We start from the raw sequence: 25,518 nt of genomic DNA, 5'->3' as shown, positions 1-25,518 counted from the left end.
TGTATTACCTTTGACCTGCATACGTGTTTACCATTCTAACATCAAAGGCCGAACAGCTCACTGACCATTGTTTACGTGTGTATGTCTGCTTTCAGTCGTAAGCTTACAGGAGTGCTACATGTAAGTTTACGATTGAAAGCAGACATAGGGACTGGTCAGTGTGTTGTCCGGCCTTTGATGTTAGAATGGTAAGCAAGAGTCCCATGTTAGATGACAAGGTCAAGGTTATATGGTCAAGGTCATATGTGAAGAACTTTTTTTAACCTTGGTATTAACTGTTTGGATTATACAGGTGTAGAGAAGCTGCCCTTGTTATTCGATCGAGTCGTCAAGGTCAAACACGGGTTACTGTCAAAGGATAGGGAGCGACAACAGTCATTTTTGGCCCTGAATTTTAAGTGTTCGTCGACATCGATGAGATTCAGAAATTTCTACGTTGAAATATTGTGAAACAAAGATAAAAACAATAGGCATTTTCTTATTTTCGAACATGGCGCCTAAAACGTTGGTTGCATCATACATTTGACCCCATAATTGTCAAAAATACCAATCTCTAGGACAATTTTTCCAATAAAAATCATGGGCCGCATGCGTCGACCGAATACAAACTATTTGTATATATTTGTATTTCTAATGTATTTGCTTTTGATATGTTTACCAATGGTAATGATAGCCATTTTCTCATGAATACGTTGCTGTGAATAAAGTGCGTATGTCTCTTGATAAATATAGTACGCCTAGTTTGACGGTCGTTCATTCCGACAGAAGTAAAAGTGATATGTAAAATTAAAAAAAGGAATTTCATTTTTGAAAATACATGAGGGAATGAACTGCAGCTGTAGCGTAGATTTAAAGTCGTATTCGAAAGACCCGTGTTTTCATCACAATGCCGGGCGCTCGGCGACTCCGGATAGACGTCATTATATCTATTTTACTTAGATTTGACGCTAGCATCTGGATCGATCGGAAGTCAAACCTGGGACTTTGTCGCGACCGGTTTTTACCGTGTAAATGGGCGTGGAAGGGGCCATATTTAAATACCACAGTTATGCTTGACCACCACTATGCTTGACCACAGTTAAATTCTCCTAAGTCACCGTTACGCTTGACTACTGTTCTGCTAGATCACCGTTATGCTTGACCACCATTATGCTTTTTAGTACTGCCTGCTCTTCCTGAACTAATTTACTTACACCTAACTATATTATTTATATTTATATTTCTCAATGTCTACTTGTATTTTTTTGGTGACCCTTATCTATAATCATAGTTTATATATGTATATATATGTTTGCACCTCCTGTACCAGTGATCTGGTTTTGAGTGAATAAATGAATTGAATTGCTTGACCACTGTACTGCTTGACCGCCGTTATGCTTGACCATAATTCTCCTAGATCACCATATGCTTTTACCATATTTCTGCTTGATAACTTTTCTGCTTGATCACCGCTATGCGTGACCACTGTTATAAGTTCTGCTAAATCACCGCTGTGCTTGACCACTGTTGTACATGTAAGTTCTGCTAAATCACCGCTATGCTTGACCACTGTTATAACTTCTGCTAAATCACCGCTATGCTTGACCACTGTTTTAAGTTCTGCTAGATCACCGCTATGCTTGACCACTGTTTTGCTGGATAAATACACAAAAAAAACCCACACCTGATTGATAAAAACAAAGGATAAAATTAAGCTTCGTTATAGGAACAAACCTTTGCAGAATCATTTTAAAACTAATATCTAAAGCCTGTTTTTTTTTTTCGAATTGAGTAAAGCAGTTAAATAATTTAAATAGCAGAATCCATTTCTGGGGGTATTTACATTGTGAAAGGCTGCCATGGTCAATGGTTTTTTAGAAGGGAGGAAAACGATTCTCTTTATTCAAACCTCCTGCATGGTAGGCTTGTTACGTAGTATTGATTTTGTCAGAGAACACACTTCGGGTAGACCACATATCGATACGGTGGTGATATTCGGTAACATTGATGTGCAGGCCATTGATCTATCTTCATGAAAGAACTTTATCACATCGGAGTTTGCAGTAGTATTGAAATATATTCGTGATTGTTTTTCAAATCAAATAAGGTAAGAAGTGAACATCCACGTTTAGATTATATCCCAAGCAGTCATGATGCACGGGCATTGACTTTTGTTATAAAGCATATATAACGATGGTTTTTTTTATTTAAATTTTCTTATTTGATAAAACTTAATAGTCATTATTTAGTTAGTTTATACCCAAACACTGAAAAAACATCTTTTCAAGTAATTCGATCAAATCTCATTTAGGAGGATGGTTATATTAAAGTTTGAAAATGTATGAAAGTTATATAGTATGTTCAAAGCCGCGAGGAGAATTACTCAACAAATCAGTTATATTAAATGTTCTTTTACAATCTTGACGATTTACTTTGCCATATTTCTGATGTATGTTATTTGATTAGAACATATTTTATTGTGTTGATAATACACAAAAGGTTTGAACACAAGTTTTATAACTTACTAGATTTTCTTCTTAATTCCTTTTTAAGATTACTACTACTAATATTTGCACTGAAACGTTTTACCTTCGAAGAAAAACAAAGAAAAAAAACCCGCTTGATTTCATTTCTAGAGATAATACCAGTTTTAATAACATGCATTTTACTACGTTTAATAAATGAGAAATACTTGATTTCGAAACCTATTGGTTATATATTTATGAAATCAATTAAGAGACGTTGATGTAAATTACATTTTATCAGAACAAAATCATGCATATACATAAAGAGTTAGGATTTGATGAATTTATATTGTCCCGTTTTCTTTTGGTAATTCACAAAAAATCTCCGGATTTTATAGAGTTTAATCTCCTCAATTGTTATAAATTAACAAGCCACTGAATGGTAGCTGAACCCTTTTATCTCCTTCTCACATTTAGTGAGTTTATCTATGATTATTCAGTGAGTTTTCCAATGAATAATCCTTGAGTTTTCCTAGATTAATCAGTGCGGTTTCTTGCGATGAATCAGTGAGATGTCTTTCCTATATGATTAACCAGAGCGTTTTCCGATGATGAACAGATTGATTGATTGAATATTGTTTACCGTCCCTCTCGGGAATATTTCACTCGTATGGAGACGTCACCACTGCCGGTGAAGGGCTGCAAAAGTTAAGCCTATGCTCGGCGCTTGTAGCCATTGAGCAGGGGGGGGGGTCTTTATCGTGCCACACCTGTAGTGACAGGGATCTCAGGTTTTGCGGTCTCATCCGAAGGACCGCCCCATTTATTCGCCTCTTACGACAAGCAAAGGGATACTGAAGATATATTCTAACCCGAATCTTTCCTATAATCAGTCATTGAAGATTTCACGTCACAATCTCAACGTTTGCTTGAACTTTTTTCTATGTCATAGGGTCAAATGAAGTTTGCCTTCATAATTGCCGACATGTAATTGGCGATTGATAGGCTAGTATCTTGTTGTAATAATGTACCCCTATGGCTTAAGTTTCACGTTAATGAAATGTTTTCTTCTGTCATGTTAACAATGTGCCTTTAACTAAAATACAAATTCTTCGCAAACCTTCTCTCAAATATTGAAATAGGATTTTAAATGAATTTATCGCATAAATTGAATAAAAACAATATAGTAAATGATATCGAATATTTTAAAAATAAATTATGTGCTGTCACGGCAGAAAGGGAACGAAAAGCGAAGCCACTTTAGATCTTCCATGTTTGTTTTCTTATAAAATTACTTTTCTGTACAAATACCAAAGTGAATTTCTTTTCCATTTCACAAAATAGCCCAAAGAAATATGCAAGAATGAATTAATCTACATGTATATGTATTTTTTGCGGAATGTTTGTGAAAATAGTTTGCTTTTCCCTGATGGGTAAAAGCATAACAAATGCTTTTCCATTATCAAGGGTTTCACCTATCATGATAAATCCCTGATTTTGATAAGCAAGGAGCACATAGTATAAATAGAAAAAAGAGGTTGATTTGAAAACTTCACAATCATATATTCATATCCTGACAACAGCATTTTATTTGAAACATTTCATGGTATAAAAACTGCATAATAACATTCATATCCTGACAACAGTATTTTATTTGAAATATTTCTTGATTTGAAAACTGTATAATCATATATTCATATCATGACAATAGTACATGTATATGAATCTTATCATTATCGGTATTATTATATCTTACTTTGATACTAATTAGGATTGTGTAGATTTATATTTTTATAATTTTCAGAAAGGAACAATTTGTTTCCGATACGTTACTGCACAGAAATTAACTTGCTCATCTCTAAACCAAAGATAGAAATTTATTTAAAAGTGTTACAGGAATTGTGACGTTAAAACATATAATCGTAAACACAAATTGATGCTCTTATCTCTAAACCAAATATAGAATGTTAAAAGAATTGTAATGTTAAAACATGATATAATTGGTCACTTGTAAATCGATGCGCATATCTTCAAACCACAGATAGAAATTGATTTATAATTATCATATGAATTTTAATGGGAAAAACATAATATTATTGCGCACAAAATGATGTGCTTATCTCCAAGCGAAGCACAGAAATTGATATGTAAATACTTGTATGAACCACAACGAGCAGAACAATTGTGTAGTGATAATGCTTGATTCATTTTCATTTTAAATCCTTCTAGATCCCTGATTGTCACAGATGGATTTTCACTTCCTATTCCTAGTGGTGTTCGTCACTCAGGACGGTAAGTTATTCATTATTATAAATCAATCACTAGTACTCAATTTACTAATCAATGTGTTTGTCTGTACCGGGATACAAATTGTTCGCGAAATCAAACTAAAGGCGAACACTTTACAGATGTGAGGTACTAAAAATCGAAAATAGTCATAATATAACCACAGGAATTTGTAACACCAATAAAACTTCCCATAATATTCCGTGTCTGTCATTTCATGCTGTAATACATGTATTCAAAGAATGTTTTTGTCAAAATTTTACATCTTTTGTAAGAGGTATTTTTCAGACGTCCTAGAACACTTCTGTGACGTTTGAAAAATCGAAACAATTCCAGTTTACAGACAAATAATTCATTCTTGTGTAGTATTAAGGAGTGATTCGTCCCATGTTGAAATGGTTGACAGGTCAACAGTTGAAACATTTGTCAAATATTCAAGAAGATTTTTCACAATAATGTATATGAAACACGCAGCTCATGAATAGAAAATAAGAACTATTTCTACACGACTAAAAACTAAAAAAGGTATCCGATGATCACACTTTGCATTATAACATTGGGTCAAATGCTGTCGGACTTGTTTCATACCGATTGCTAGGCCGTTCTTGGTACACTGATTTTGACTACGGATTACTCCGTTTACCTGATCAAGACATAGGGCTGACGGTGGGTATGACCGATCGACAGGGGATGCTTACTCCTCCTAGGTACCTGATACCACCTCTGGTATACAGATGTATCCAGGGGTCCGTATTTGCCCAACTCTTTATTTTGTATTGCTTATAGGATTTATAAGATTGATCACTGTTCGTAATCTTCATCTTTCATTATTTAGATTGCTTCAATATTTTCATCATCTTGTATCCTTCACCTAGATACACGCGAATTTCTACCACATCACTTTCAGTGAAATGTTCCTTCTTGAATGGTTTACAAAAGTAAAATGATCGCTCAGTTATCATCTCGCAAAGGTTAACAGTATACAGTTACTGATCGGGTTCGAGGACAACAGCTGTTCAGAAGCCTTGGGCTGAAGACAGCAGATCCGTTCGAGGGTCAAACAAAACAGCTGTTGTCCGAGGACCCAGTCTATACACCTTCATTTTTAGCTCACTTGAGCTGAAAGCTCAAGTGAGCTTTTCCGATCGCCTGTTGTCCATCGTATGTCTGTCTGTAAACTTTTCACATTTTCGACTTCTTTTCCATAACCAATTTCAACCAAATTTGGCAAAAAGCATCCTTGGGTGAAGGGCTTGCAAGTTTGTTCAAATGAAAGGTCATGCCCCCTTTGAAAGGGGAGATAATTATAAAAAATGCAAAAATAGGTGGGGGTCATTTAAACATCTTCTTTTTGAGAACCGCTGGGACAGAGAAGAGCTGAAATTTACATGAACGCTTCTTGACATAGTGCAGATTTAAATTTATCAAAACCATGACCCCCGAAGGTATTTTGTGGCCACAATAGGGGATCAAAATTTTACATGCGAATATATAGGGAAAATATTTAAAAATCTTCTTCTTAAGAACCACTGAGCCGGGAATAGAAGCTTTCCGACTTAGTGCAGATTTAAGTTTGTTAAAACCATGCCCCCCCCCCCCTCTCCCCCTCCGTAGGATGGGGCCACAATAGGGGATCAAAGTTTTACATCCAAATATACCGGGATAATTTTTAAAAATCAAAGAACCACTCTGCCAGAAAAGTTTACATTTACATGAAAGCTTCCTAACATAGTGCAGACTCAAATTAGTTAAAAACATGCCCTCGGGGAAGGGTGGTACCACACTAGGAGATCAAAGTTTTCATTTACATGAAAACATCCAGACATAGTGTTGATTCAATTTTGTTAACATCACGTACGCTGGGGCGGGGGGGGGGGGGGGTACAATAGGGAATCAAAGTTTTACATACAAATATATACATGTACAACTGTAGGGACAATCTTTAAAAATCTTCCTCTCAAGAACCACTGGGCCAGAACATTTTACATTTATATAAAAGCTTCGTGATATAATGCAGGTGAGCAATGTGGCCCATGGGCCTCTTGTTTAAAGGTTGTTTTGCTATATGCACATGGTTTGTTAACAAGGCTGCAGACCAAGAATCACGTGACTTGCGTAGCCAATAGAAATAGGGTAGACTATCGCCCGGTCAACAGTTCGTAAACATACCACAAGTGTGAGAATTGGTTTGACAGTTAAAATATTGGTTCTAAGTTGTATTAGTTTTATATGGGAAAACAAATTAAGGTCTATAGCAATATACAGTTATTGAATGGGTCGGAGCAAAACAGCTGTTTTGTTTGACCCGAGAACAGATCTCTTGCCGTAGGATGAAGACAACAGATTCGTTTGAGGGTCAAACAAACAGCTGTTGTCCGCAGACACAGTCTATGACAGTTTTGTTATACCCCTTCATTGTTTTAGAGGTTCCTTTACTAGATGAACTTTTAATAAGACAGTGTGATTGCGTACATTTATCACCGTATCCACTAGTTTGAAATAAAACATATCCAATATCCTAATTGATCAATAATTACATTTGTCGTGTTTCTGCTCTGCTCATCAAATAGATCCCGTATTTCGTCATCAGTCAAATCAGTGAACCTCGTCATTATCTAAAGAAAGCAGCTGATAAAAAATCACGTGACTTGCGTAGCCACTAGAAATTATTATCTCTCCCCTCTTTCAAGGGATACATTGTTTTTGTACTTTCTGTCCGTCCGTCCATCTTTCTGTCACAAAAATCATGTGAACGCTTTTCCTCCTATATGGTTTATCGGAAAGACTTGAAACTTTGCACAATGCTTCATTGTCAGTTGTAGATGCGCATATTGGTGGGACAGAGGGATTCAATTATTTTCATAAAAGTTATAGTGGATCTAAGTGGGGGTGGAGAATGTAAAATAGCTTGTGAACACTTCTATTACAGTAAAACTCGAATATAGCGAACACGGATATAGCGAATTTACGGCTATAGCGAAGCGAAATTGATTTCCCCAGCAAATTCTTTATATATTCTATACAAAAATCTGCGTCTATAACGAACACGGATATAGCGAATTTACGGATATAACGAAGTAAATTCCTATTCCCCTTGAATTAAAAATGAACGTAAAAATCACCTTTATAACAAATTAATTTTTTTCATTTTAAACTCTGTGATTTTTAACAATCGTTTTCCTTTGACATAAAGGATCCACACTTATTACAAAATTTCTGTTTGTATTTTTTCAAAAAAGGTTGTTAACGCAAAACAATACTTACACATACGTTTAAGAAATATATTGTCGGTATTGTTTACTATTCTCGGTAATTAAATTTGAAGTTTGGCTGCATTTATTTTATCGTACACTCCTTTATTTGTGTAAAGCAACAAGTAAATGACAATTGCAATAGACTGTACATGTATATATTCCGCAAAATTTTGTTGACATTTCTATCTCGATATGTTCTTGCATGACTTAATAATCCATCAAGATAAATTATCATATATAAATCAATGTGTATATTTCTTGTATAAAAATATTTCTTCTCGAAAATATATAGGCTTCATTTCTATTAAAGACAATACAAACGCAAGTACATCGATTGCTGCTTTCTTATAGAACTGACATACATGTAGAACAAATCAGTTTTATAACGAATTCGTTATATTTGAATTATGAATTCGCTATAAACGTATAGCAAATTACGCTTATAGCGAATTTTTATAGAGGGTCCACATAAATTCGCTATATCAGAGCTTTACTGTATATGGGTTATCGGATAGATTTGAAACTTTGTACAATGCTTCATTGCCATTTGTAGATATGCATATTATTGGGAAAGAAGGATCCGATTATTTTTCCGAAAGTTATAGAAGGGTGGGGGATTTTATAATAGCTTGTGAACGCTTCTCCTCCAATATGGCTTATCCGATAGACTTGAAATTTTGCACAATACTTCAATGCCATTGGGAGATGTGCATATTGTAGGAACAGGGGGATCCACTTGTTATCCTTAAAGTTATTGTGGATCTAAGGGGTGGAGGGTGTAAAATAGTTTGTGAACACTTCTCCTTTGTGGCTTTATCGGAGTTCATAAAGTCTATGTTCCCGCTCATGCTTTCTCTTTCATACCATGCAGTACATTAAGGGGAGGAGGTTTCATTTGGAGTACTTCCAATTTGGGGAGCTGGGGAGACATTGTTTTTCATAAAAAAAATAATCCGTGGTACATTTTGTTATAAACCTTTTTTACCTTTATAGCGAGCAAAGTTCGTGTCGCGAAGCGATGCGACGAGTTCGCTCCAATGATTGTACATGTGAGTCACGTGATTTGCTTTTCATCAGCTGAAAAATGATAATCCCCATCAATTTTCAGCTGATGAAAAGCAAATCACGTGACTCCCATGCTTCCAGAAAAATGTCGCCGTCACTGCGGTATACATGTAATTCATTGACAACCCCGTAAATAGAATAAATAAATTGTTTTCAAAGTACCACAAACGTTTTTAAATTCCAGAATAGCTTTCTCATAGCTTCGTACGTTTTACAGTTGTTAATAATAGACTAAGCTTGGTTTAAAAGGGGGAAAATTGCAGCTAAAATGACATCGCAATGCAATTGTTTACCGTGTTATACATGTATTTCCTGCGTTAATGAAGAGTTGAATTGGATGTCTAAAATGTTAAGGGGCTTCGTTCGTCTCAACGGTCACACCGTTTACGAACTGTTGACCGAGCAATAGTCTGCCCTATTTCTATTGGTTACGCAAGTCACGTGATTCTCGGCCTGCTGCTTTGTTTACGTATTGGCGACAGGTTCACTATTGATGAAATACAAAATTTATTCGATGAAACGCAGAGCAGAAACACGAAAAGTGAAATTATTCATTAGAATATTGGATTTGTGTTTTTAAACTAGTGGATGCGATGATATATTATATACGCAATCACAATGTCCTGTTAAAAGTTCAAAGTTAACAAAACATGTGCATATATAGTAAAATAACTTCAAAAATGAAAGTGCATAACAAAATATTTATAAACTGTGTCCTAGGACAACAGCTGTTGTGTTTTACCCTCGAATGGATCTGCTGCCTTCAGCCTAAGGCTTCGGGCAACAAACCCGTTCTCGGGTCAAATACGACAACTGTTGTCCTTGGACCCAGCCAATAACGGTATAATGTTTGTTTCTTTATGCTAAACAATGTCAAGCAATCAAAATTACACTAATCTTCTAAAAATTATATTTTTGCTGCATTCGTATGATGAAGTATGAAGTTAAAACCATATATATATGTACCAAAATGACTTGAGAATATAGTTATAAGATAATTGACATACTCTTTATTCACTTTGTTTTTATATCATGTCTACCGCTTTTAAATAATATTAGTTTCTTTCCTTTATTTTTAGTCTCTGGCCAATCAGATTCCTTCTACAATACTCAATTGTATCCATCAAGCTCATATTCACAAACAAATGGCTACACACATGATACAAGTAGCTATGGGTATTATTCGGATAGTAATGGATATTCTCACAGCACCTCCAGTGACTGTACCTATTACACAGACAGTTACGGGTCATCTTTGTCTGGAGGGTCATATTCCATAGGTCCCTGCACCGATACTACATGGTACCCAACAAGCTCCTATCCCTACTACACAGACAGCAATGGATATACGCATAGTACAAGTAGCTATGGATATTATACGGATAGTAATGGATATTCTCACAGCACCTCCAGTGACTGTACATATTATACAGACAGTTATGGATCAACTTTTTCAGGAGGGTCATATTCCATAGGTCCCTGTACCGATACTGCATGGTACCCAACAAGCTCCTATCCCTACTACACCGACAGCAATGGGTACACACATAGTACAAGTAGCTATGGATATTATACGGATAGTAATGGATATTCTCACAGCACCTCCAGTGACTGTACATATTATACAGACAGTTATGGGTCATCACTCTCTGGAGGATCATATTCCATAGGTCCCTGTACCGTTACTGCATGGTACCCAACAAGCTCCTATCCCTACTACACAGACAGCAATGGATATACGCATAGTACAAGTAGCTATGGATATTATACGGATAGTAATGGATATTCTCACAGCACCTCCAGTGACTGTACATATTATACAGACAGTTATGGGTCATCTTTGTCCGGAGGGTCATATTCCATAGGTCCCTGTACCGATACTGCATGGTACCCAACAAGCTCCTATCCCTACTACACAGACAGCAATGGATATACGCATAGTACAAGTAGCTATGGATATTATACGGATAGTAATGGATATTCTCACAGTACCTCCAGTGACTGTACCTATTACACAGACAGTTATGGGTCATCTTTGTCTGGAGGGTCATATTCCATAGGTCCCTGTACCGATACTGCATGGTACCCAACAAGCTCCTATCCCTACTACACCGACAGCAATGGATATACGCATAGTACAAGTAGCTATGGATATTATACGGATAGTAATGGATATTCTCACAGCACCTCCAGTGACTGTACATATTATACAGACAGTTATGGATCAATTTTTTCAGGAGGGTCATATTCCATAGGTCCCTGTACCGATACTGCATGGTACCCAACAAGCTCCTATCCCTACTACACCGACAGCAATGGATATACGCATAGTACCAGTAGCTATGGATATTATACGGATAGTAATGGATATTCTCACAGCACCTCCAGTGATTGTACCTATTACACAGACAATTATGGGTCATCTTTGTCTGGAGGGTCATATTCCATAGGTCCCTGCACTGCTACTACATGGTACCCAACAAGCTCCTATCCCTACTACACCGACAGCAATGGATATACGCATAGTACAAGTAGCTATGGATATTATACGGATAGTAATGGGTATTCTCACAGGACCTCCAGTGACTGTACATATTATACAGACAGTTATGGGTCATCTTTGTCTGGAGGGTCATATTCCATAGGTCCCTGTACCGATACTGCATGGTACCCAACAAGCTCCTATCCTTACTACACAGACAGCAATGGATATACGCATAGTACCAGTAGCTATGGATATTATACGGATAGTAATGGATATTCTCACAGCACCTCCAGTGATTGTACCTATTACACAGACAATTATGGGTCATCTTTGTCTGGAGGGTCATATTCCATAGGTCCCTGCACTGCTACTACATGGTACCCAACAAGCTCCTATCCCTACTACACCGACAGCAATGGATATACGCATAGTACAAGTAGCTATGGATATTATACGGATAGTAATGGGTATTCTCACAGGACCTCCAGTGACTGTACATATTATACAGACAGTTATGGGTCATCTTTGTCTGGAGGGTCATATTCCATAGGTCCCTGTACCGATACTGCATGGTACCCAACAAGCTCCTATCCTTACTACACAGACAGCAATGGATATACGCATAGTACCAGTAGCTATGGATATTATACGGATAGTAATGGATATTCTCACAGCACCTCCAGTGACTGTACATATTATACAGACAGTTATGGGTCATCACTCTCTGGAGGGTCATATTCCATAGGTCCCTGTACCGTTACTGCATGGTACCCAACAAGCTCCTATCCCTACTACACCGACAGCAATGGGTACACACATAGTACAAGTAGCTATGGATATTATACGGATAGCAATGGATATTCTCACAGCACCTCCAGTGACTGTACATATTATACAGACAGTTATGGATCAACTTTTTCAGGAGGGTCATATTCCATAGGTCCCTGTACCGCTACTGCATGGTACCCAACAAGCTCCTATCCCTACTACACCGACAGCAATGGGTACACACATAGTACAAGTAGCTATGGATATTATACGGATAGTAATGGATATTCTCACAGCACCTCCAGTGACTGTACATATTATACAGACAGTTATGGGTCATCTTTGTCTGGAGGGTCATATTCCATAGGTCCCTGTACCGATAATGCATGGTACCCAACAAGCTCCTATCCTTACTACACAGACAGCAATGGGTACACACATAGTACAAGTAGCTATGGATATTATACGGATAGTAATGGATATTCTCACAGCACCTCCAGTGACTGTACATATTATACAGACAGTTATGGGTCATCTTTGTCTGGAGGGTCATATTCCATAGGTCCCTGTACCGATAATGCATGGTACCCAACAAGCTCCTATCCCTACTACACAGACAGCAATGGATATACACATAGTACAAGTAGCTATGGATATTATACGGATAGCAATGGATATTCTCACAGCACCTCCAGTGACTGTACATATTATACAGACAGTTATGGATCAACTTTTTCAGGAGGGTCATATTCCATAGGTCCCTGTACCGCTACTGCATGGTACCCAACAAGCTCCTATCCCTACTACACCGACAGCAATGGATATACGCATAGTACCAGTAGCTATGGATATTATACGGATAGTAATGGATATTCTCACAGCACCTCCAGTGATTGTACCTATTACACAGACAATTATGGGTCATCTTTGTCTGGAGGGTCATATTCCATAGGTCCCTGCACTGCTACTACATGGTACCCAACAAGCTCCTATCCCTACTACACCGACAGCAATGGATATACGCATAGTACAAGTAGCTATGGATATTATACGGATAGTAATGGGTATTCTCACAGGACCTCCAGTGACTGTACATATTATACAGACAGTTATGGGTCATCTTTGTCTGGAGGGTCATATTCCATAGGTCCCTGTACCGATACTGCATGGTACCCAACAAGCTCCTATCCTTACTACACAGACAGCAATGGATATACGCATAGTACCAGTAGCTATGGATATTATACGGATAGTAATGGATATTCTCACAGCACCTCCAGTGACTGTACATATTATACAGACAGTTATGGGTCATCACTCTCTGGAGGGTCATATTCCATAGGTCCCTGTACCGTTACTGCATGGTACCCAACAAGCTCCTATCCCTACTACACCGACAGCAATGGGTACACACATAGTACAAGTAGCTATGGATATTATACGGATAGCAATGGATATTCTCACAGCACCTCCAGTGACTGTACATATTATACAGACAGTTATGGATCAACTTTTTCAGGAGGGTCATATTCCATAGGTCCCTGTACCGCTACTGCATGGTACCCAACAAGCTCCTATCCCTACTACACCGACAGCAATGGGTACACACATAGTACAAGTAGCTATGGATATTATACGGATAGTAATGGATATTCTCACAGCACCTCCAGTGACTGTACATATTATACAGACAGTTATGGGTCATCTTTGTCTGGAGGGTCATATTCCATAGGTCCCTGTACCGATACTGCATGGTACCCAACAAGCTCCTATCCTTACTACACAGACAGCAATGGGTACACACATAGTACAAGTAGCTATGGATATTATACGGATAGTAATGGATATTCTCACAGCACCTCCAGTGACTGTACATATTATACAGACAGTTATGGGTCATCTTTGTCTGGAGGGTCATATTCCATAGGTCCCTGTACCGATAATGCATGGTACCCAACAAGCTCCTATCCCTACTACACAGACAGCAATGGATATACACATAGTACAAGTAGCTATGGATATTATACGGATAGCAATGGATATTCTCACAGCACCTCCAGTGACTGTACATATTATACAGACAGTTATGGATCAACTTTTTCAGGAGGGTCATATTCCATAGGTCCCTGTACCGCTACTGCATGGTACCCAACAAGCTCCTATCCCTACTACACAGACAGCAATGGATATATGCATAGTACAAGTAGCTATGGATATTATACGGATAGTAATGGATATTCTCACAGCACCTCCAGTGACTGTACATATTATACAGACAGTTATGGGTCATCACTCTCTGGAGGGTCATATTCCATAGGTCCCTGTACCGATACTGCATGGTACCCAACAAGCTCCTATCCCTACTACACAGACAGCAATGGATATATGCATAGTACAAGTAGCTATGGATATTATACGGATAGTAATGGATATTCTCACAGCACCTCCAGTGACTGTACATATTATACAGACAGTTATGGGTCATCTTTGTCTGGAGGGTCATATTCCATAGGTCCTTGTACCGATACTGCATGGTACCCAACAAGCTCCTATCCTTACTACACCGACAGCAATGGGTACACACATAGTACAAGTAGCTATGGATATTATACGGATAGTAATGGATATTCTCACAGCATGTTAAGTCAACCATACATAGGGAGTTCTTTCGGTCAGCTATTCACGTCCAGTTCTTACGGTCAACTACCAGTGTCAAGTCTTATTGGCTTACCGTTGATTAGTAATTCTACAGCTCAACTAGGAATGTCTAGTACAAGTGGTTTACCATCAATGATTAGTTCAACTGCTCAACTACCAATGTCAAGTTTTACAGGTTTATCATCGATGATCAGTTCTGTGGCACAACTATCAATGTCAAATTCTAATAACACGCAATTAATCATTAGTTCCACTGCGCAACTACCAATGTCAAGTTCTAGTGGTTTAATATCGATGATAAGTTCTGTCACTCAACTACCAATGTCAAGTTCGATCGCTCAACTATCAATGACAAGTTCTAATAGTGTGCCAGTTTTGTCTAGTTCTACTGCTCAACTACAAATGTCAAGTTTTACTGCTTTACAATCGACAATTAGTTCTACCACTCAACTACCATTGTCAAGTTCTAGTGGCACAACATCGATGATTAGTTCTACTACTCAACTACCATTGTCAAGTTCTATTGGTTTGCCATCAACAATCAGTTCTACCACTCAACTACCAATGTCTAGTTCGACAACTCAACTACCAATGTCAAGTTCGACCGCTCAACTATCAATGTCAAGTTCGACAACTCAACTACCTATGTCAAGTTCGACCGCTCAACTATCAATGTCAAGTTCGACCGCTCAACTATTAATGTCAAGTTCGACCGCTCAACTACCATTGTCAAGTTCTAGTGGTTTACCATCAACAATTAGTTCTACCACTCAAATACCATTGTCAAGTTCGACAACTCAACTACCTATGTCAAGTCCGACCGCTCAACTATCAATGTCAAGTTTTAGTGGACTACCATCGATGATTAGTTCTACCACTCAACTAGCAATGTCAAGTTCTAATGGTATACCAGTTTTGTCAAGTTCTACCACTCAACTACCAATGTCAAGTTCTAGTGTTGTACCAGTTTTGTCAAGTGCTACCACTCAACTACCAATGTCAAGTTCTAGTGGTTTACCATCGATAATTAGTTCTACTGCTCAACAAGCAATGTCAAGTTCCAATGTTCAGCTATCAACACTTAGTTCTACTAGTCAACTACTGATGTCAGATTCTACTGTTCAGTCATACATGTCCAGTATTCAAACAGTGTCTACTTCTGTAACTCCACTAAGTTCTTCGTTTGTTCAACAATCCTCAACCTCCATGATGATGTCTAGTTCTTCACTTAGTGCCCCAACCAGCTCCGTTGTACAACAAACAGTAAGTGTCCTGTATCTGTACGTAATGGAACATGTTCCCGTAAACCCAATGTAATTTGTGAAATGTTTAATCTCGCATAATTTCTATCTATTTGAAAAACAAATTAAACTCTGATAGTACTGATGTATTTTCTTTTGCCTCCGTTGTATAAACACATATATCTACATGTATTTTAATCTTTTTAAAAGTTAGATATATGGAATATACACTTTTCAGAAATATATTTTAATATTACAATAGTATTGACTTAATACAAAAGATCATATTATGATGCTACAATTTTTGGTAAATGGTAGTGTAACGTAAACACCAGTTTTGGTTCCAGAACTTTTTATATACCTCTCCGATTTCATTTTCAGACAACGACACCACCAGTTGCTGGTAAGTGCATTTTTTCTCATATTTTCAACGTAAAATTTCAATTCTTCAGAAATATTGGTAGGAGATATACGTTGAAATACATAGTAATATATTTTTTTAATAAACCGAGCTGAATATATCGATGAGTATTGTCAATAGATAAAATCTAAAAAGCCACAGCTTTTTTTTCTTCTCATGTGAAGCGTTTGAAAAGATTTTCTCATAAAAACACAAAAACGTCAGCGAATAATGGAGCACAATTTCTGCCTATTGGTATTCCAACAGACTGTTGGAAGACCTGATCACCAAAGACTACATAATTGATGTCAATGGGGAACTTCGGCATCTTTTCAGTATCAACTTCTAGAGTACTTGCGCGTAGAACCAGAGTGTATTTATTTCATAATTATTTATGAAAACATCGTGTGAATTGAATTGAAGAACGCGGAAATTTCCTTCAGACTTCAAGGTTCTTCATGCTGTGAGACAAGATTCGCAAATACAATAAGCTTACAATGATCCAATTTGCAAACACAACCAGTCATCAGGAAGAATGCTGTATGAAGTGTTTCATACCAATTGTTAGGCCGTTTTTGCAAACTGATTTTGACTTCGTTCACCTGATTAAGATATAGGGATCATGACAGGTATGGCCGGTCAACAGGGGAGGCTTACTTTCCCTAGGCACATGATCCCACCTTTGATATGTCCAGAGGTTCGTGTTTTCGTATTCTTTATGGGATTTATGAGATTACCTACTATTGGTTATTTTCACTTGTTCATTCAATAGGACTAAGCTTTTTAGACATTATGAACAAACTTGGTCATTGGCGCAAAATAGTAAACCTACATGTACTCTCTCTTTATCAGTTTACAATCAAGTATGGTACGTTTTTGAGCTTAGAAAAAATATACATAACATAGAATAAACACACACACATATACACGCACGTACGTGCACGCATACACACACACATGCATATTCGTTCCTATTTATCTTTTATTGAAATGTCGAGAACTTGCAACGGAACATAAACATGAAAATGAGTATCGGTATAAAAGAGGTCTAAACTTCCTTTCACGCCCTAATAAATCTCCCTAGCCATCTGCAGAAAGGGAAATGTTGATCTAAGTAATGCATGCCTGATTCGTTGGAGACACACTCCTTGTGATATGTTGAATGAATTAACACTTGCAAGAAAAGATTAAGCCACAGAGATTATCCACACATGGATACACACTGTTTATAAAACAAATTATAAACCAATGATGAAATAATTATGCATCTATGTTGAAATACGGTAATCTTATACTGGGAGGATATATATAGGGAAACGCAGAAAGAATTCTATCGAATCGTATCTCTCTCTCTCTCTCTCTCTCTCTCTCTCTCTCTTAAAAAGAGAGACCGTTGTCAAATGAAATGATTTTTGAATTATCAGTGTACATCTAATTTTGAGACAGGGTCCATTAAAGGGACTAACGTTTAGATAATTCATTGTTCATTGCACAATGACCCCGGCTCAGATTTCCCTATCAGAAAGGTAAGCTTGGAATGTCGACCTACATAAACTTTACTTGATCGTCCCATTTCCAGCGTTCAGTTTTGAAATACACAGGTAACGTCTATCAATAGAACTACAGGGATGAGTTTGTGTTTTAAAGGGATTCAATGTCGACCTCATTAATGTACCGCAATTTTCCTTATTGTAAACCAACAGAGAGCTAAATCGAGTACATGTCAATATTCATATGAATAAAATTATATTAAAAAAACTGATTTACTTAATTCTCCACCAGGGGCTCCTTTATCTTTTAATTAGATCTAAATAAGACTCCTACGAGGAAATTCATTATATTGAGTAAGGGTTGTGCATACGCTGTTGATTTATAAATTCAAATATCCTATATTAACTTAAACGCAAGTAGGACAGATTAACATACATTTTCAGCTATTAAAACGTAGTTGCAATTTGCTTCAAATTGATTTAAATGAATTATATGCAAATGAGCCTCAATATCAAATCTGCAATCTTTACCGTCATTTGTTAGCAAATCATTGGAAAGTTAGACATTGTCAGACAGAGATTCTAATTCGTATTTTCATTCATTTTGTAATTTACTATGAATGGTTCTCTAAAGCAATTGGCGGAAAATCAAACCCTCCAGTTTAATGATACCTGATGGGGATGGTTAATTTGTATATCATAGGTGTATACTCAGATAAGTAGTTTAGCTCGCCCGAGTTAAAGGCTCAAACTTGTGAACTTTTCTGTCGTCGTCGTTAACTTTGTACATAATTAACTTCTTATTAGACCCTGATTGGCCAATTTCAGCTAAACTTGGCAAACGGCATCCCTGGGTGAAAGGAATTTAACACGTCTAAAATGATGGGTAACAAACAGGAAAATTTGGAATCTCTCTGGTGTTCCCAGGGACCCGTGTTTGCATTGTTCTCGATTTTATTTGCATTTCGTTATCTTCACCGTGGATGCTACATTTTACCTGATCAAGATATAGGACTCACCGTGGGCGTGACCGGTTGACAGGGGATACTTACTCCTAGGCCCCTGATCTCACTTCTGGTATGTCCGAGGGTCCGTGTTTGCCCAACTCTTAATTTTGTATTATCATTTTATATTGTGAACCATGCTGGTTCTTTTGATTAGGATTACCTTACACTGATTACCGTCTTTATTATATGTATAATATGTTAAAAAGCAACTATTTGTATATATATATATATATATATATAAAGCACTAAATAATCACAACTAGGTACTGAAAATTTTCGCCCCAGCCCGGGGTCGAACCAGCGACCTGCGGCACCCACCGTCTAGCAAGACTGTCAAACCAGTGCGTAAGTCCACTCGGCCACAACGACTTCCCTAAAAAAGGAAGTTTTGTTATGCTCCTAAAGCGCTACTTATACACACTGATGCAATCTCGACTGTGTCATTCAGTGTTAAGATATTTTGTTTTGTTGTTGTTTTTTGTTATATATATATATATATATATATATATATATATATATATATATATATATATATATACACACAAATGTATATAAACCAAAAAACAAAAAACAACAACAACAAAACAAACAAATAAATAAATATAGAGTGTATTGAAATAACACCTCATTATAATATGGCCTTCAGAGATTTCAGGAACGAAAAAAAATGTCAATATCAACTCATTTTTTCCAACTATTGCTTTATAATAAACTTGTTTATGATTTACTCATTTCAGTGTAGAGTTTATGGTTATGTTACCAAATAAGATGAAAGCTTTTTCGCTAGATCTTATTTGACTGAGGTGAGATTTGTGGTCCATGATCCTCTTATTCTTTACAGTAACCTTACCCCCACCTACTGTGACCTTATCCCCACAAGTGGTGGCAACCAGGGTTGCATCCACGGATGGAGCCACTGTGGAGCCTGTAATGCAGTGCCAGTTTCCAGAACCCCTCAGTTCTCTACGATATAACGTACAGTGGTACATTAACGATAACTCCCTGTCGAATGCCATATTTAATATGGTGGAATACATCAACGTTAACACCTCCGCAGCTCTCAGACCCGCCCACTGGGTGTCTTCTTACAGATTGAACATGAATGTAAGTAGCAATTCATTTAATCAAAAGCAAGGTTTCTGACATCTTTCTCAGTGTCAGTCGATATTATATTATCACCTGCATATGGTTTCTATATCTCTCAACTGATTCGATACGCAAGGGCTTATTCTGCATATGATCAGTTTTTAAATCGACACAGGCTACTGACAAAAATGTTGATGCATGGTGCAGGGGTTTCAACAGCCTCGATTAAAGTCTGTATTTCGCAAATTCTATGATCGTTATAACAATCTAGTTTGCAATACAACCTATTATTGGGTTAAACGCTGTCTGACTTGTTTCATACCGTTTGTTAGACCGTTCTTGGCACACTGATTTTAAAGAGGTTCGCACCTGAGCTTTGGAGTAATGTAAATTTTTTGGGAAGTGTATTTCTGATTACTACATTGAATGAGAATTAGAAAATTAAAAAGAAAAACTGGGGTCGCAATGATTGTTATTGAGATACAGTGTTCTAAACATGACCTTTCTGCACTTAAAATTTACTAAAGATTTATTCAATTAAACTTGATTTTTCTGTTGGTATCAACACAACATAAGCAGCACAAATCAATCATTATATGAAATAAATACATAATTATGTCTTTTATCAATACAGATTTTAAAAAGTTTAATATTAGTAATGGAAATAAATAATGACCCTTTTGCACTTGATATTCGAAAAAATCTATGATTTCAAAATTTGAGAGTTTAAAAGGACATATTAATAGTAATGTCAATTTCTAAAATTTTACATAATTTTCAAGGTAAAAAGTGGGGGTTCGAGATCAAATTTTTGAATCTTCGAAAATAGTGAATTTTTATACAAAATTTTGAGTAAATTGATTTAAACTTTTTTACGAATCGGTGTTCTGTTTGGGATAATTTATCAACCAATTTTGATAAATTACAACATTTGAACTAGTTCCAAGTCTCAACTACTTGTATACTTTATAAAACTGAAATACACGGAGTATAAAAATAGAAGATATATTTGATGAAACAGCAACTATAATACATGTATCATGCAGATTTAGAACTTTTTGATTAATCAATCCTTCCGCCCCAAAATATAGTTCCCACCAAACCCTTTCAAAAGTTTAATTGACACAAAAATTTTCAACTGGATAGGGTTTAGTAATAGATGTGTAACATGATTGCACCAATGTAATTAGTATTGAACCACTAAATACTTAGTCGTAACACCCTGCGCAGTTGTGCTCAAAAGTTCAGGAGCTAACTTCCTTAACTACAGTTAAGTCTGTTTACTTGATCGAGAAATAGGGCTCACGGTGGGTGTGACCGGTCGACAGGGATGCTTACTCCTCCTAGACTCCTGATCTCACCTCTGGTATATACAGGGGCCCGTGTTTGCCCAACTCTCTATTTTGTGTTGCTTATAGGAGTTATGATATTGATCACTGTTCGTCATCTTCTCCTGTCACTCATAACTTTAGATGTTGCGCATAAGAAATTAATTCCTTGAAATGGAACAAAAAATAAATTTGATTATCTAGGTATAAAGCTCTAGTGTGTTTGTGTTATGTGGGGTACATCAATAAGATGAATATTTTGTGCACCTTATGCTTTGTCGATAGTTTTAACAATACATTTCACGAGTCCATTGTTATTAAGCCAATACTACAAACTACACTAGTTCCTTAATCCAAGATTTCACTAAGAACGAGGATGACAAATCAGATACCAGTTAATGGTGCTTACTTGCTTGTACATTGTAAGTTAAATATTTAATTTTTATCAGTTTTATCATTTGCTGATATAATCTAAATGGGAACTGAACAAACATTGCTCATAAATAAACCCCATTGGCCATCGCTAAAACTGACGACACGGTTACAACGGTTTATTTCAGAAGACATAATATCCTGGAAATCGACCGTCAGTTTGAATACATGTACATGATAAGAGTAAATCAGTCACTCGCGGAATTGAATTTCATATTGTCAGGCATAAAATAATACAGTCGATACAGGATCCGTACATGCTTGGAAACTATGACGGTAAAAAAAAAGATGCGAGATGAAAATCCATATTGATGAGGGCGCTTCAATTATTCTTTAAAATTGTGTTGAAATTCTCTGCAAAAGTTTGTGTAAATAATGTAAAACCTGTCATTTTTCCACGGGGAGGAAATCGACTCTCTTTTGTGTGGGCATGATCAATTCAGGAGTTGGTGCGATTCCTACTCATGCCAGGATTAACGAAAATCAATCAATGTTCATGCAATGAAAAACATTATGGAAAGAATACAAAGTCTTTTTTTTTCTTTTGCACATAAAAAATGTCTATGTCTTCATTACATGTCCAAATGACATATAGATACATGTACGTATAAATAGAGTCCATTTCCTTAGAATCATCATGAGTTCCTTAAAAACTTAAATAGCGATAACATTCATACTGGTACACTGGGTGAGCAGAAAAATAACATTCCAATCATAGCTTGATCCGGCCTCCCTTCCAGCTGCATCTAACAATTTTATGAAGTCGAGGAAAATTTCGTGATAACGTTAGCCAATCGGGAATCTTTTATTGCTGAAGTTTCTGATTCAAAATTCAGGCGTTAAATTAAGTGTGACGTCATAGTCTGTTATCTTTTTTTCTGAAACTGAACTCCATTGGGGATCCGGTTTAGAATGGGTCCTTAGCAACCCTTGCTTGTCGTAAGAGTGGACTAAATGGGGCGATCCTTCGGATGAGACCGCAAAAGTTGAGGTCCCGTGTCAAAGCAGGTGTGACACGATAAAGATCCCTGTTCAAAGGCCGAACATAGGCCTAAATTTTGCAGCCCTTTACCGGCAATGGTGATGTCTCGATTCTTAAGAGGGACGTTAAACAATATACATGTACAACCAACCAATCTGAAACTGAAGAGTATCTATGGAATATCTTTCTCTGACTTATCTATTTTGTTTCTGGAATCAGACATGATTTTATATACTAGTGTATTCAATGAAGGTAAAAATGTACCGTTAACGAAATGGAAAAATATCATCTTCGCTGGCCAGGTTTTTTTTGGGTCCATTCCGCTCCTTGTGGGTAGCGGAGTGGATCGAAAACATTTGGCTAACGTAGATGGAAGAACAATGAATTCCATTTGCTAACGACAAACACCGTAAGGAAATGAATTCATAACACCATGTATACATTATATGTTCAAGATCGTGTTAAATAGTGATTACATCAATTCAATATCTTTGCAAAAGTAGCTAGGCAGCTCTTATCTTTTATTCCCTCGTGCCGATTTTTTAAGTGCACGTCTTTCATCATTTGAACAGCATAACTAAATAATGATGAAGATGAAAGGTAAAGATAATGATAATGATAATAATCATTGACGTAATTTCCTGTTTAATGGTGAGCAGTGCATTATCCAACAATACATGTACACTTTGTCTTGTTCCTATTATAAAACACAGCAATAAACTTAAAAACATACAGTCGTGTAAATTTGTCCTATTCTTCTACATGGGTCAATCTGGATGAATTCTTCATTTTATTTGTCATATTTCTTTGGTTGGTAGGTGAACTGCAGCGTCAGTGCCCAACACACGAATAGTGTCCCGGGATCTGTATTCACAAGCTCTCAGTTCTTAGCCGGAGTGACGGTGAGTATTGAAATCCTGAATTAATGTTTGATTACAATATGGTAAGAGCACATGAAATGATATCATGCTATGGTATGTACTAAGCTCACGGCCTAGTTGCACGAAGATGAGTTACGTTAAACTGACAGTTGACGTCTAGTTAACGCTATATATATGTAAGAGTTAATGGGAAATTCTGTTAAAGTTAACTAACCGTCGTGCAACTGGGTCCTGGACATTTATTTCTTGGTGTAGGTCAACCAAACGACATTGGATATTGATGAAGGTCAAACAACATCTGTAGAGGTCAGAAGCACACTTCCGGTGGGTTGCAGCGCCTCACTTACGGAGTCAGAAAAGGAAGCTAACTGCAAGGGTACTTTACACATCCGGACATTGGAATATTGGTCGTGGTGCTGGAATGGAGTTAAGTACCTGTCGGCGGCATTTCCGGACAACGGATGCGAACTCCAGTTCTCGTATAAATATTGGAATGAGCCGGTACAACTGAATATTACCGGCTATATGGATGGAATGAAGAACTGGTGGTATAAGTCGACAAATATAAAACTGGAGCCCGCATCAGACAACAATCATCTGGCATGGGGAAATATGCAGTTCACAGATACGATAGCAGTAAGGGTCTTCACATTTTTAACTCATCAAAAAGATTAAAGTCGAAGAAATTAGACAGAATGAAAAATAAGACAAAGAAATTTAAGAAAATAAAATATGGTCGTGGATCCATGCAAGAGCGGGCTCATGTGTGCAGAAATAGACAACGATCGACCCTAGTCGTAAAACACTGACCCTTAAGTTCGCCAAACGCGCGCCAGTGGACGTGAAAGGCACAGGTCTTTCGGGTACAATGTATCCTTTACACGAAGGTTCCGAGTCACGGTACAATGTACTCTAACACGGAGGTTACGAATTACGGTACAATGTACCCAAAACATGGAGGTTCCGCGTCACGGTACAATGTACCCTAAACACGGAGGTTCCGAGTCACGGTACAATGTATCCTAAACACGAAGTTTCCGAATAACGGTACAATGTACCCTAAACACGGAAGTTCCGAGTCACAGTACAATGTACCGGTCCCTAGTCACGGTTGGCGATAAAGAACCACCACAGCTAATATATAAGCACCGAGAGCTCCAGATACCGGGTAGATCAAAATTTAACCTCAAACTTTGTTTCAGTTCAGGCTGTCTCTTTTCTTCTATATGCACGTTATTCTTGCAAATTGTAACTTTTGACTGTCTACAGAGTTGAATTTTACGCGACCTATTTTAGATATTGAGCACAAATTCCGAGACGGGGTCGATAATTTTTCTTCTATTTCATAAAATACAGATGATTTACCAATTATAAAATCCGTGTGTAAATTACCTGAGAACATTATTATCCTGATGACATTTGTCTACGTGTCTTCCTAATTCTTCCTTCCAGGTCAGAGTTCATGATCAGGATACCAGTGGTGGGGGCATATGTAGTTCTTATAACGATCCTCACATGCAGACATTTGATGGAAAATATTGGGAAAACCAACGCATAGGAGAATTCGTCATGTACAGACACAAGACAAAATCCATTTCTGTAAGTCTCTTCTTCCTAGGTAAAACTGTTATGACCTTTGAAGAGCTAACCAAGGTCACATGGAACATTTCTGACCTCTTTTCTATTTTTTCCCCCATCTCCTCGGTAAGAG

At 37.2% G+C, this 25,518-nt stretch overlaps 1 protein-coding gene across 1 annotated transcript in view; it reads left to right on the top strand.

The window, feature by feature from the left end:
* The first annotated feature begins 1,896 nt into the window (after window positions 1–1,896).
* Window positions 1,897–25,518, top strand: part of LOC125646451 (serine-rich adhesin for platelets-like) — a 34,660-nt gene continuing 11,038 nt past the window's right edge. Inside the window, exons 1-8 of the mRNA XM_048872749.2 lie at window positions 1,897–2,086; window positions 4,674–4,736; window positions 10,129–16,223; window positions 16,583–16,604; window positions 19,940–20,202; window positions 23,745–23,828; window positions 24,063–24,443; window positions 25,260–25,406. Of these exons, the coding sequence (XP_048728706.2) occupies window positions 4,691–4,736; window positions 10,129–16,223; window positions 16,583–16,604; window positions 19,940–20,202; window positions 23,745–23,828; window positions 24,063–24,443; window positions 25,260–25,406 (7,038 nt within the window). The 5' untranslated portion in view covers window positions 1,897–2,086; window positions 4,674–4,690. The remainder of the gene's footprint in view (window positions 2,087–4,673; window positions 4,737–10,128; window positions 16,224–16,582; window positions 16,605–19,939; window positions 20,203–23,744; window positions 23,829–24,062; window positions 24,444–25,259; window positions 25,407–25,518) is intronic.

The sequence above is a fragment of the Ostrea edulis genome, chromosome 6 (genome assembly GCF_947568905.1).
Source record: "Ostrea edulis chromosome 6, xbOstEdul1.1, whole genome shotgun sequence".
Lineage (NCBI taxonomy): Eukaryota > Metazoa > Mollusca > Bivalvia > Ostreida > Ostreidae > Ostrea > Ostrea edulis.
This window is presented reverse-complemented; position numbering and strand designations above follow the sequence as displayed.